General features: G+C 41.6%; 1 protein-coding gene across 1 annotated transcript in view; it reads left to right on the top strand.

Annotated features, from left to right (window-relative positions):
* OPN4 (opsin 4) overlaps nucleotides 1-9,543 on the top strand; it is a 30,603-nt gene extending 21,060 nt beyond the window's left edge. The window contains exons 8-11 of the mRNA XM_054035611.1: nucleotides 839-991; nucleotides 2,918-2,986; nucleotides 4,575-4,613; nucleotides 5,616-9,543. Of these exons, the coding sequence (XP_053891586.1) occupies nucleotides 839-991; nucleotides 2,918-2,986; nucleotides 4,575-4,613; nucleotides 5,616-5,879 (525 nt within the window). The 3' untranslated portion in view covers nucleotides 5,880-9,543. The remainder of the gene's footprint in view (nucleotides 1-838; nucleotides 992-2,917; nucleotides 2,987-4,574; nucleotides 4,614-5,615) is intronic.
* The last annotated feature ends 5,499 nt before the right edge of the window (nucleotides 9,544-15,042 follow it).

Raw genomic sequence — 15,042 nt, 5'->3', positions numbered from 1 at the left:
GTGTCTACTCTTTTTTATTCTAACATGTACCCATTTAAAAGGACATTGTCAAGGTATTTTTAAAACATATCTTCTCACAATTGCTTATAACAAACTTCCTAGAGCTTGGGAGTGAATCTATGTCCTAACTAGTGTTACCCTTTATTAATATTTGGTTTGTTGTTGTAGGGCTACTCGCTGCTTCTGAATGCTTGCTATATAAACTTTTCTTTCTTTGTTTTCTTAAAATACACTCTCTCTTGCACTCTCTGACTCTCCCAATATAAGGAACAATTAGAGCGGGTAGAAAACAAGAATTTCTGTCTTGTAGAAAATTCTGATATTATGACATTTTAAAAAAAAATCAAATCTTTTCATGGAATGAAAAACTCCAAAACATTTTCCAGTTGTGAAATGTCAAAACATTTTGATTGACATTAATCTCTGCTTCCACCCGAGCTGCTGTGATGCCTCATGGGAGTTGTAATTCTGGGTCCCTCATGCCCTCATTCTTCCCAGAGGGTGCTGCTTCCTGGCTGGACTACATTTCTCCACATCCACACCATGGAAGTTTCAAAAAAACTGACAGGAAAACTTGATCAAAATTTTTCAACCAGCCCTAGAAAAATATGTAGACCAAGTTTTAGGCTTTCCAACCTTTACAGTGTTGCTTGCACTAGTCTAAAACTTTTTGGGTGTATGATGTTGTGTATAATCAGCTGTTTTCTTTGAAATGTCTTTCTTATGGTCTTTTCCCTTTATGAAACATGTCCATGTAAAATGTAACTTCATGTTATTGGCCAGAGTAACTGGACCCAAAAGCAACCTAAAGTGCTTGTTTCCAATGTATTCATTGCAGGGCTGGACTGATACAGAAGTTGATGTTGTTAGTGTGATCTCCAGACCAGTCAGTAAACAGCTTTCCTATGAAATAGGCAAATACGCTGTTGAAACCAGTGACACAAAAGCCAAATGTAAACTGAAAAGCCATGATTCTGGGATTTTTGAAAAGGTAATAGATGCTGTGCACCATACAAGCCTTCAAACAGCCAATGAGTTAACAAATCTGCATATTTTTTCATAATTAGAATAGAGACATAGAAAGGTAGGGCTGGAAGGAACCTCAAGAAATGATCAAGTCCAGCCCCCTGCACTGAGGCAGGACCAGGTAAACCTAGACCATCCCTCACAAGTATTTGTCTAACCTGTTCTTAAACGTCCAGTGATGGAGATGCCACAACTTCCCTTGGAAGCATAAGTACCAACTCCGTGGGGTGCTCCAGGGGTGCTCCCAGCGCCTTCCATCTGCCACGATCAGCTGTTCAGAGGTGTATAGGAGGTGCTGGGGGAGAGGGGAAGGAGCAGGGGCAGGAAGAGGGGGGAAGGAGCAGAATGGGGCAGGAAGAGGCAGTGCAGAATGGGCTTAGTAAGAGGTGGGGTGTGGGTGGGAACTTGGGGGAAGGTGTAGAGTGGGGGTGGGGCCTGGTGCCGAGTGGGGGTCCAGCACCCCTGGGGAAATCACAAAGTCAACACCTCTGCTTGGAAGCCTATTCCAGATCTTAATTACTCTTATAGTTAGTTTTTCTTAATATCTAACCTAATTCTCCCTTGCTGCAGATTAAGCCCATTACTTCCTGTCCTACCTTTAGTGGACATGAAAAACAATTGATCCCCATCCTCTTTATCACAGACCTTAACATATTTGAAGATTTGTTATTTGGTCTCCCCTCACTCTTTTCTCAAGATTAAACATGCCCAGATTTTTTAACCTTTCTTCATGGGGAAGGTTTCTAGACCTTTTATCATTTTTGTTGCTCTTCTCTGGACTCTCCAGTTTGGCTAAATTGTTCCTGCAGTGTGACGCCCAGAACTGGACACAATACTGCAGCTGACGCCTCACCAGTGCCGAGTAGGGCAGGACAATTACTTCCTGTGTCTTGCATATGACACTCCTGTAATATACCCCAGAATGATGATAGCCTTTTTTGCAACTGTATCACATTGTTGACTCATATTCAATTTGTGATTCACTATAACCCCAGTCCTTTTCAGCACTACTGCCACCTAGAACAGTGGTTCTCAAAGCCGGTCCGCCGCTTGTTCAGGGAAAGCCCCTGGCGGGCCAGGCCGGTTTGCTTACCTGCCGCGTCTGCAGGTTCTGCCGATTGCGGCTCCCACTGGCCGCAGTTCGCCGCTCCAGGCCAATGGGGGCTGTGGGAAGCGGCGCGGGCCGAGGGATGTGCTAGCCGCCCTTCCCGCAACCCCCATTGGCCTGGCGCGGCAAAAAGTGGCTTTGAGAACCACTGTTCTAGGTGGCAGTAGAAAGTTATTCCTCAGTTTGTAGTTGTGCATTCGATTTTTTCATTCCTAAGTATAGTACTTTGCACTTATCTTTATTGAATATCATCTTGATTTCAATAATGAAGGTTCCTACAGAGTGGGGGGAAATAACCCTAAGGGTTAACTTTATGTGGTTAAGACACTTTACAGCTTGAAGTGATCTGAATGTGATGAGTAATGACCATGAGGCTGTAAAAGGTCCTCAGCTTTCTATTTTCAGCACTGGTTCATTTTCCAGTTGTCTTTGTTACATTTGCAAGGGGCAGAGGAGGCAGGATGTTTTGTTCTTTGCTTCTGATAGTCTTGTATTTCTGTTTTTAAACTGTCATTTGTTGCTTATTCATCATGTGTTCTGCAGTGTCTAAATTACTTATGAACACACTTTTTTATGCTCCATAGTCATATATTGTAACTAATTAACTGAGATGGAGGCTAGAATACAAAATAACACTGTCCTTTGTAGTTCACTATATTTCAATCCTTCAGTTTCCTCTTCCCCCTGGCCCCCCTGCTGCTTGTATTTCACATGCCACTTGGTGTTGAATATTGTGACATGCCTGTGTCATGTAAGGGCTTTTTGTTCTTGTTTATCTTTTAGACTTCTGAAGATGCCGATGACATTTCCATGGTGGAGCTGAATGTCAGAGAGTGCATTTCCTCTCCTGTTGTAAGTATTATTTTAGTATTTGTCAGGGGTTGAATTGAGGAAAGAAAGCAGTGATTCTTTTCTAATCTCTGAACACAGACTAAGCTCTGCCCCCCACTGTTGACTGTGCAAGATATAATCATAAGTAAGGCAGTGAGTTTGTCACAGAGGTCACAGATTCTGTGACTTCTGCAGTGGCCGGTACGCCTGGCCCGGGGACAGCTCAGGCAGCCCCTGCACCAGTCGCACCAACTGCTGCTGGAGCAGTCTTGGGCCACCGGTCTCCCTTCCCCCAGCAGGAGTTTGGGTGTGGGAGGGGGCAAGGGGTTGGGGCACAGGACGGGGTGAGGCAGGACCTGGGTGGTGCTTACCTCAGGGGGCTCCCTGGAAGCAGCAACATCCCCCTCACTCAGCTCCTAGGAGGAGGCATGACCAGGCAGCTCCGCACGCTGCCTCTGCCTGCAGGCACCGCTTCCGCAGCTCCCACTGGCTGCAGCTCCCCCGGCCAGTGGGAGCTGTGAAGCTGGCGCTCTGAGCGGAGGCAGCGTGCAGAGCTGCCTAGGAGCTGAGCAAGGGGGATGTCCCCGCAGAGCCAGGTAGGGAGCCTGCCAGCCCTGCCTCCCACAGCACCAGCAGGATCCCGGGACGTGCGCTGCTTCCCACCCCCCACAGCACCAGTGGGGTTCCCATCTGGGCTGCGTGCTGCTGCCCCCCTCCCCAGCATCCACGAGATGCCCTCCCCCCCACCACCCCGATTTAGTCAGGGATAAGAAGTCATGGACCTCACTGGACTCCTCACTAGTGCTTAGACCTCCTTTGTGTTAGGTTCTGTATGAACACATATTGTAGCAAGATGAGGTTCCTGCTCCAAAGAACTTAGTCTAAAATGCTAAACAACTAAGCTAATTGTAAAATAGTTTATTAATTAAATGTTAAATAGGATCGCTGTTGGACTATCAATTGAAGATAAAGTATACTGTATAAGCCTTAATTATATCTTGAAACAAGTAAGATGAATGAGGAAGAAAAGAGTTCTCCTGATGAACTTAAGTGGAAATCATGACTCTAAAACTTGACTGTGCCCTTACTGCTGTCCAAGCCATAAAGTGTCAGCAAGAGTGCAAAGGAAAATGGAAGGAGAATCCTGAACTCATAAAAATCCTAGAAAATGTTATAGAAAATATAGCCTTTTTTGCCTCTTAGATTATTTAAGCAAAACCTGAAAAAAAATCATATCCTACAACAGTTAATGCTGTATTTGGGGTCATAACTGTAGCATACTATGACAGGTTTTGCAAGGGTAGTTTTGAAACGTCAGGTGCTTATCTTTTTTCCTATCCAAGATGGATCACGCTGGAGAAAGGAAATGATATGCAAGAGATTTATTTACTTTTGTGCATTTAAGATAAGGGCATAGTAGTCCTGTTGTGTCTTTTGCTTTAATAACAGACACTTCTTTTCCAACCCCCATTAAGAAAGAAAAAATATTTCCTGACTCTTGTTTTGTAGAGGATTTGCTTTCTCCTACAAAGAAGTCAATATTCCAAGTCACTGAATATTGCTGTAGAAAAGAGAGCTGTTAAACTTTTGTTACTCTTTGTTTGTGTAGGCCCTGCCATCTAGAACCTATACCCTTGAGGAAATCCAAGTAAGTAGTTTTGGGGGGGGTTTGTGTGTGTGATTTTTTTATATGCTTTTATAACCTGGGAGAGCACCAACCTTTTGAGCAGTCCCATACTAATGCATTCTCATCTGATGACAATGCTGTGGCATAGTGATAATTTTTTAACACGTCCCATGAGTGGATTAACTCTAATCCATCTGCCCTAAATCCACCTAGGAGGGGGGGAAAGGAGGGTAGAAATATTGGCAGAAATCAGGATTTGAGGGTACATCTGTGTTATCTTTAGACTGCATTGTGAATGCTAACACACGTGCCTGAAATAAGTCTTTTCATAGTTAGTAGTAAGTTTTAACATTCTCTCTACAGCTTGATGAAGATGATATTCTAACACAGTCCTTTTCTTGGTCCTTCACTAGTATCATCCAGTATTTTCCATTGCTGAATTAATTCTATTCACCTTTCCACTGTTTCCTCTCTTACTTCATTGTTTACTTCACTATTTGGTGTCTCATTTCAAGGCTTCCATGCTGTGGTTCACTTTGGTCTAGCTTTTATCATCTCTTACCCTGATAATGCCTCAATTGCCATCTGATTTGATTAGATTTTTGTAGGGAAGTAACCATCTATTTTCTGGAATTCATGTGTACTTCTAGCTTTACCAGACCCTTATGCTGGCTTCTTTGCGCTATTGTTCACGGAGGCATGTGCTATTATTAACCTGAACCTTCATCAGAGTACTGGAGAATGTGCCTGAAGTATCAAAGTGTTAAGGAATGTAAGCTCTGTGCTTTGATATATTAGTTTGTTTAGTAAGATATTTCTCAGAAGTGACTCCTGGGATACATCAAAAAAGTTTCTAGGTCAAATTCTTTCCCAGTCATATAAGATTTGTTTTGGTTTAACAGTGGCAATTGTCAGAGTGCTTGTCCAAATGTTTGTCACTTTCCTTTTTAGTGGACAGTTGCAATCTGATCATCTTGCAGACATCTGTGTTTTACATTTCTTTTAAATCCTTGCATGCTTAAGACAGGTGAGGGCCTGAATGGCACTGGACTACGAAAAGGAGACTCTCGTTCTAGACTGTCTGCAGCACAGATACCCAGGATTATAATAACATACAGCAACGTCCAGGGAATAGAACAGCCTTCTGAATACAGCTCTGGCCTCAGGTTCCCTGAGAACAGTAGCCACAACCAGGATAAGGACTACAGTAGCCAACCAGACAGACGGTACCAGGGTGTTGCCTTAGCCAGTATCTCAGGAGAAACCACAGATCAACTGAGCGCATAAGACCTTCCAAAACTGCTCTGGTCCACGGAAAGTCACCATTCCTATAGTGACACAACACAAGATAACCCAAGGGTAAAAAGAAGAAGCCGAACCAGCATCTGAGCTCTCTCCAGTGGTTGGTTTCTTGTTCTAGCTCTTGTGTTAGAACAAGTATATTATTTCTCCACAATCTAGATTATGAAATTACTCTTTTCACTTGGATTTCACTCTGTTCAGGAATTAGCAACTATTGCGTGAACACCACCTTCAGTTACAGTATATGCAGGCTTCATGATAAGAGTTAATTCCGTGGGGCTAAGATTCAGATAATGATCTTTGCTCAGTGCCAGATCTCAGCCGCAGTGACTGTACCAGAAAGGAACACTTTTAGAAGGTAAATTATGGAGTTGAGAGAATTTGGAGAAACTTACAGTACCTGGTGGAGAAGGTTTCTTATTTTTGTTAAAGTTCTCTAAGTAGACCATGTTTAAGTGCAATATCAGTGCTCCACTCCCTTCTTGGTTCCATGCTTTTTCTCAAGTTCTTGTACGGTTTTGTTAAAAAGCAATGTATTTAAACAGCAGTTTGAGGTCTCAGATCATTCTCCTTATCTCAAGAAAGGGAAATCATTTTCAAGTGTGGCCCACACTCCCCTTCCTTCCTGTCTTCCTTCTGTGTCAGTTATTAAGGGACCAGTCCAAAACTGGCTGAGCTCACTTGCCTCAGAACAATATGAAAGATTCTGGAAGCTAATGAGCTTCAGTCACCATGTTTCAAGGGTGAGGCAGCTGTAATTAAATGTCTTATTGGTAAAGAGCTGCTGCTGGCTCAGAAAGGTACTCTATTAAGAAACTCTTTCAAAATTAACTTAGAGCTCAGTGCACTCTGGTTCTGATTTTTCTATTATGAGGGGAAAGAAGGGTTTGACACCCAACCCCAGGCACCCACAAAACATGGAACCCCATTACCTCAGCATTTAACCATGCTTCTGGACAGCAACAGTCAGGGCCTCCTCCAAACTGTAGCTATCCCTGCTACTCAACACGTGTTTGTCTCTCAGCACACAGGAGGAAAATAGCTGTCTGTAGTAATAATAATTCCCCTGTGGATCTTTCTAGGGTGTCACGTAAAGGGGCAGAATCCAGATGAAATCTATGGAGTCAATATTTTGAGAAGACTTAGGACTGGTCTACACTACAGAGTTACATTGACATAACTCTGTTATGTTACTTACCTAACTCTGTAAGCATCAACACTAAAATGTAGCTCCCACCGATGTAAATCACCCACTACACTGAATTAATAACTCCACCTCCGCGAAAGGCATAGCACTTAAGTCAATATAGGTAGGGTGACATAGGGTCAATGTAGACACTGCATTACTTGCATTGCCTGTTGGCTGTCAGCCCCACGGTGGGGTGGTGGTGGTGGCTCCAGCTGTTAGCCCTCTGCAGGGCTCACAGTTTGGGCTATCAACCCCCAGCAGCAGGGCTCCAGCTGTGAATGCCCCACAAAGCCAAGAGGGTGAAAGCGCACCACCAACGGGCGGGGTGGAAATAGTGTGGACATGAAAAACCTCAGTAATTACTGCAGTGGCTGTACGTCAACCTAACTAAGGTCGACTTCATTTTGTAGTGTAGACTTGCCATTAGATAGGTAGGGGGAAGCATTCTGCAGAGATGGTACTTATATTTTGAGCACCACTAAGTCTGGATCTGTGAGGGCTGATTCCCCTCTGAGCACATTGGTGGCAAAAACAAAGTGGGTCTTATTTACTTTAATGCCTATTTTCACCAATCTGGTATCTTAAAGGGCCTTAAAGTGAGTGTGAGTGGTGTAAAGAGGCCTTAAGGTAAATGATGTAGATGTAAATGTAATGTAAATCAGATCCTAGGAATGTTGATTTGAAACAAACCTTTTGAGATTTGCCCATCTCTAATTATAACCTGTGTTTGTAACATGACCATAACTTCTGCAGCAGCCAAGTGTGACATCACAGATAGGACTGTGAATTCCTGCAGGAGGAAATAAACTATTCAGAAACCAAGATGTTTTCATGTAAATGAAATCAAGGAAATTAGAGATGGAAAAGATCTATCATATCTCCTTCACCATTAACCTGCCCGGGCAGGATATTGTCCCCAGATAGAGCACATAACAGATATTAAATCTTGTCCCCAGATAGAACAGATACTGTTAGTTATAAAGAACAGGGAAAGAGGGTGAAAAAAGGATATTGTATCCTAACAAAAGGTATGTTGGAAAATTCCCATCAACTATAAACAGTTCTTTAAGACCTATTGTTCACGCTATAAAAATTATTTTAAACACAGGTCTGATTCATCCCTTCCTTCCCACTTGTGTAGCCATTTACTTTTGTACAAAATAGGTGTCAAATGCTACCAAATGATTATGCTCTACTCACACTGGTGGGAGTTTTGCACCCACTTCTTATAGGTGTAAATAAGGTGCAAAGCAATGGTGAAATCACGCACAGAGTCTATTAAGAAAACGTTCAAAGCTCATATACATTCTATTGTGTATTAATAATTGGCATGAGAATGCACTATGTGCCGCTAAATCTATCCTCATCACTTGTTATGGTTTTATTCCTCTGTAACAGACTTGGAGATAATACTCGGCACTGTACTGCATTGCCTGCTGCTCTGGTCAAACTTTGCTTATAGAATATATAAAAGAATACATCCATGACTCGGAAAACCTTCTGAATCTGCAGCATGTTGTTCTCCGTTTCCTTCTGCTCAGCATGTACTAGAGATTATGCTGCATCTATAAAAAAAAAAACTACAGCTGTTAGCACTTGTCTGCTTACAAAGGCATTGAAATGTGTGTATTAATTAGTGAAGAGTGAAGCATTAGTGAAGCATTTCAAGTCTCTCCTGTAAAGTCCTGTGTCCATGAAATCCAGTCCAGCTCCCGCCCCCCCGCCTCCTCTCCCAAAACTATGGAAATCATTCATGGCAAAGACTAGTAAATTCACTTAATCTATCTTTCCCCTGTCAAGAATGCTGTAACCCCCACCAGCATTTGGAATAAATAAATAATTAGTTCACATTTCATCTAATTTTAGTGGCTTTATTTGTGTCCCTTATCCCTGGCCTAGCAGCCATTCTTTTTGCTTTACTGTCTCTTTATACTTTCTTAAAGTGGACAACCGAATGGATTAAAATGATTCAGGGTTGAGATTATTTGTGCTTCAGTGAAAGTTGGCTGCCCAGTGTGATTTGCGTTGGAAAGTGGACCTGTTTTACAAGTGTGCATGTGTGTGTTTCAGAGATTGGGATATAAAACAGAACTATAATGAAGCAGAGGCACTTCCCTTTGGACTTTTGTGCTGTAACAGGTATTCTGAGGCCAGTCTATTGTCAAGGGAATCTGTGGGTTGTGCTATGAGTTAGAGTTAATTCTTGCATGAGCTTTGCACCTCCAAAGAGTTGAGTTCAAATTCTGGCTTAGGTCACAAGTGAAAATGTGTTTGATGGTCTCTTCTATTCATGCACATCACAAAATCACTATGCAATCTGTTACAATTCATCATGATTGGCAGTTCCCACTAAGGAGAACCTGAGGACTGGAAAAGCAGGAGGCTGTTGCAGGTCAGGATTGAAGTGCATTTGTACAGCTGCAAAAGATGCAGGCAGACAACCAGCACTGTACTCCGTTGTAGCCCAGATTCTTAGTCCCTTGCTCTCATAGGCTGCAAACTCACTTTCCTCAAGAAAAATACCTAGCTAGTATTATTATGGAAACTGTTTCGCAACCACTACTGTAATGAGAACTGCAGCAACTGCTATAATTAACAAATTATTACATTATTTTGGTGGCTGGCCACAAATATCTCAGTGGTGGTCTTTTAACCAGCACAAGGGTTCAATGTAATAGGGATCCTAGTACTAGCAGCCTTCTGTTAGAAATAGGCGTAAATAAAAGAAACTTTAAAATAAGAAATGTATTAATTCCCTTAATTTTTCAATTATTATTTCTATATGAAGCTCTTAGTCGAGGGCTTTATGTCAGCATATCTATATTCTTGTAAATACCGTGGATTAAATATATCACTGGTAATTCCATTCAAGTCAATGAAGTTTTTCCAGAAGTGAATTTGGCCCTGTGATTCCACTGTGCTGTGTTAGAAGTACAGTCAGGCCTTGTTTACACTAGGAAAATCTTTCTTCAGTGGTTCAGATCTAGTAGTTCTGCCAATGGGAAGGGTTCTAGTACAGACACAGTGCAGAATTTCTTAGCGCTATGTCCTTTAAGAAGGAGGTGGCTAACACTCATAACTGCACCTGCACAGAAAGGCTTTTATGTCTTCCAAGGTCTGGTCTACACTGGGAGGGGGAGATCGATCCAAGATACGCAACTTCAGCTACATGAATAGCGTAGCTGAAGTCTAAGTATCTTGGATTGAATTACCTGGGGTCCAGACGGCGCCAGATCGATGGCCGCGGCTCCCCCGTCAACTGCGCTACCGCCGCTCACTCTGGTGGAGTTCTGGAGTCGACGGTGAGCGTGTTTGGGGATCGATATATCGCGTCTCAACGAGACATGATATATCGATCCCGGATAAATCGATTGCTATCCACCGATACGGATGTAGATGCTCCCTGACTGTGTATATACAGGTGGGCTCCCGTGATACATCTCTACCCTGATATAACGCGACTGATATAACACGAATTCGGATATAATGCGGTAAAGCAGTGCTCGGGGGGGGGCGGGGCTGCGCACTCTGGTGGATCAGAGCAAATTCAATATAATGCAGTTTCACCTATAACGAGGTAAGATTTTTTGGCTCCCGAGGACAGCGTTATATCGGGGGAGAGGTGTACTTGCTATCTGTGCTGGCATTATTGTTGAGTGGCAGATCCTCACCCACTTATTGGCTATAATTTTGGCACCAGAATTGTGGGGGTTTTTTCTGCTCTTGCATAGCCAGTGCATCAGTGATTGAGACTGAGAGGAGAGAAATTTAGCCCCCAGATGTGGCAAACTTTGTTTCAGTTTTTAAAGCATACAGCACATAGACATTAAATGTTGAACATTTCTGTGCTCGCTCTTGGGAGAAGCACAAAGATGGCAGCTGTGAACAGTCCCTAATTAAGAAGGTTGGGATGTGGGGAATGTCTTCTTATGCCCTCCCCTTGCTTGGACACCTGGGCTGTGGCTGGCCACAAGCTAGCTCATCTTTGATCAGACAAACACAGAAACTTACAACAGAAAGGGAAGGGATAAGGTCCAAGGTAATCACTGAATAAAAAGATGCAAAATGAATGCTATCTATGAAGCATATTTGGGCCTGATCCGAAATCTGTCTGAGTTGATGGAAAGACTCCTGTTGACTTCGCTTGGTTATGGATTAGGCCCTAAATGTGTTTGTAAAACCTAAGCAAACAGAGTGGTCTTAGGCTCAGCTTTAATTTTGACAATCTCCTTGCTTTGGTGCAGATCTCGCACAAAATTAACATTGTAAGTAAAAGCTGATATTGTGTCTTATTACCATTGTTTGTTATGGATTGGGATGTGATCTTTTGTTTTGTTACAGTTTATCATAAGGAAAAAACTTGACAACAGAGGAGTTCATGTTGTGAAACAAACCCACACAGCAGAACACAGGAACTTCACAATTACAAAGGAAATTCCTGTTACTTTACAAAACCAGCTTCCACTGGGTAAATTTAAGCCAGGCTCTTTTTTGTACCTACATTCTGGATTTGTCCGGTAGTTGTGGGAATTGTTTCATAATGATGAGGTTCTTTTCATGCAAATTTTATTATGTGAATTTGCCTTTTCTTACATGTACTTTGTGGGCTAATGATCAATATTGTCATGATTTCAGTAAATAAGCAATTATATATACATATATATAGTTAATAAAATGTGTAAACTTGATGCATAGTTATGTAAAAAATCATTAGGAACCCGTGCTGAAAAATTGTATGCATTTAGTATATAGTTCTGGCTGTGGATTCTGTGCGTGCAAAATTAAAGCTGCCTAGTTCTGAGAGAGAGAGAACAGAATATATGTAAAATGTGAATTTTTGTTTGGTAACTGAGGCTGCATCATTGTGTAGCACAAAAACCATCATGCATAACTGCATAAGGGACATTTCATTACAGCAATGATTAGTCATGTGACAGTTTCAAACATTTTGTTCCAATCACTGTATATTTTCAGTGTTTAGAATGAAGAACTGACAATCCAAACCATACATGCAGGAACGTGCCTTAAAAGGTGAAACATGAATTGCCTATGCATCTAATGTGGCAGCAATTGCTGTGAAACAAAGTAAAGATCAGTACTGCGAATGCTTGCAGAAGCACCTAACTATAAGCCTGGGAGCAGAACAATGGATTTCAACGTGGCTTCTTATGTGCACAAAGCTAACTACATGCATGAATATTTGCAAGATTCGTCCCTACAACTAAACTAGGTTGAGGGGTTATACAGGACTAGGATTCCTGTTCTCTTAGCTCAAGAACAGCAATACAGTGTGGTTTAATTTTTTTAATTTTGTGAAATTTTATTCTTAGCCTAATATTTCTGATGACAAACTGGAGCATAGGGTTATTTACCTCCTAAATTATAAATCCTTCAAAATAGAGGCTTATATTGAAAGCATAAGCACTCTTGCTGCAGCCTGAACTGTAAAAAGGAAAGGCTACCATATTTGTTTTCAATGGCATTCACTTCAGTGAAAGCCTGTAACAAACATCTACTGCATGAAGGAAAGATAATCTTGTAGTAAACATACAGGAGTGGGTGTCAGGATGTCTGGGTTCTATTTGTAGCTGTGCCACACACTTCGTATATAACCATCAGCAAGTCACTTTACCTTGATGCTCTCAGTTTTTCCATCTGTAAAATGGGGATGATACCTACTTCACAAGGATGGTGTGACACTACATTCACTGATCCTTTGATGGAAATGCAAACTTCTCTCATTATTTAGTTATCAATATTTCACATACACACTGCAAAAACCAGTGTATATGAATAAGGGATGTGTAATAACTTTTTCCACAGACTGGGAAATTCAAATAATATTGCCAATATTTAATTAAGTTGTCAACTCAAGATGCACTGTATGCAGGTGTTGTGTATACTAGAAAACATTTTAATGCTAAAATGTGGTTTAACTTTATGTATCATAATTCTGTATATTGTTTGAAGTGGCCTCTGCATAATGTATTTATTGGACAAACTGTATATTAAAAATATCAGACCAAGTTCCACTCCATTATACATAGATAAAAGAGAGCAAAAATTGACTGGAGAAGGAGCCAGAAACAGAGCTTAAAGTGAGTAGACAATAACCTGAAAGTCATTACAACAGACCAGTGGGGTAAATGTTAGAGAGCAGGCAAATGTGTACTTGATGGCCCACTTAACTATTACTGGCCTTTACACAGTGAAGTTCCTAGATAAACATTGTGGTTGCTCAGACCCAGGCCCTATATCTATTTAAACAATGACTTTCTGCGTTATTACACTATACTGATTGTCAATTTAACTGCAGGTACATGTGAGGGCCATATCCCTTCTGTATTCATTTCTTTAACACTCAGTGAGCCATAACGATTTGATTTTTTTTTTGTCCGAAACACACTGAAAGCAAGGAATATGAGAAGGGGGAGGAGAGAGAATGGAGTAGCAAGGATGGTAAAGGAAGAGAAAGGACCGAAGCACTGATCTAAAGCAACAGCTTTTAGGAAGGTGATCACAGTAATGGGGGAGGCTAATGGAAAGCTCAACCTGCTGATTTTTTAATCATTCTATAAGACATATTATAGAAATAAGACAGTTATGGCTTTTGGGATGATGAGGCCAATCTCAAAAACCAGCACTGTCTACTGATGCAAGGACTATAAATGAGAAAAAGAAGAGGAAACACTCAGATTGTTCACTTGTGAAATCATTAGTTTTTGAAGGGCAGCCATAGTATCCAGGGCCTAAGGGAAAGGTGCTACGCTGACTACTATTGCGCACACAAATGTCAAGAAAAGGAGGAAACCTCATAATCCTAATGAGAAAGTGGTTACAAGCCAGAGATTCAGAAGAAAGTCAAGTTTAAATAGACTCTGCTGTGGAAGGGAATCCAGTGATGTGCTAGGGACCTGCCTAGGTTTGGGTTTCACTCACAGGACCAAATACTCTTCTCATGCACATGCATGTAAATTGTAACTCCACTGAATTCAGTGGATTTCAACAGGGGTCACGGAAATCAGAATTTAGTCTCTAGATTGACAGGTGTTGGGTGTGCTGTGAAGTCTCAGGCCTTGATAGCAAGAAAAGAAAGGGAAGGACTTGACTCCTTTGGCTGGCTAATGAACACCATGGCTAGGTATCATAAGCATTCCCATCCACAGTGAAAAATGATGGCTTCTGGGCCAAGACTGAAGGGGGATGATTTTTTTTTTTTTAAATGCTGCTTTACCACCTGTAGCTGTTGGAACATCACCTCTCCTTCACGAGGCTGTCCTAGTGGAAATGAAGCACATGCACTTTTTTTACTGGAGGTGTCAAGCTATCGCCATATCTGTGAATGGGATCATCTGAAATATAGGTACGGCAGGTAGTTAAATTAGGATAAAACAGTCTGAGAAAAAATCATTGTAGCTGTGCTGCTTAGTTAGTTAGCAGCTGAGCATAAATAGAAGGCAGTCGTTTCTAGTAGTTAGGATGCAGGCCATTAAAGAGTTCTTGATTCTATAAGTGAATCTGTCCACAACTCAGTGTGTGACTTTGAGGAAGTTAAATAGGACTCAGTCCAGCTCCCACTGCAAGCAAGGGGAGTTGGACTGGGTCCTTTAACCTGTGTGCTGCTGTTTCCCATGCTGTTAAATGGACATAACACTAAAGACATTTGCCTTGCACGCTACAGACCTGCTTCCCAGAAGCAGGCTATAGAAGTGCCAAAGTATTAGTATGAAACCCATATTACTTACATAGAGTGTGATACATAAAGAATAGCCCTTCAGATGGAGGGGGGATGCATCTCATTGTTTTTAAGTACCGGTAATATTTTCTCACTGAACTGGCCTATATTTTGTGTATATTACACCTACATCAAGACCCCTTGATTTGCCTTAAAAAAGAAAAGTGACCTACAGCCATTTAAAAATAATTTTTTGTTTTAACTGCTTTTCAGTTTGAGGAATA

This window comes from Malaclemys terrapin, chromosome 7, assembly GCF_027887155.1.
Source record: "Malaclemys terrapin pileata isolate rMalTer1 chromosome 7, rMalTer1.hap1, whole genome shotgun sequence".
In the NCBI taxonomy this organism is placed as follows: domain Eukaryota; kingdom Metazoa; phylum Chordata; order Testudines; family Emydidae; genus Malaclemys; species Malaclemys terrapin.
This window is presented reverse-complemented; position numbering and strand designations above follow the sequence as displayed.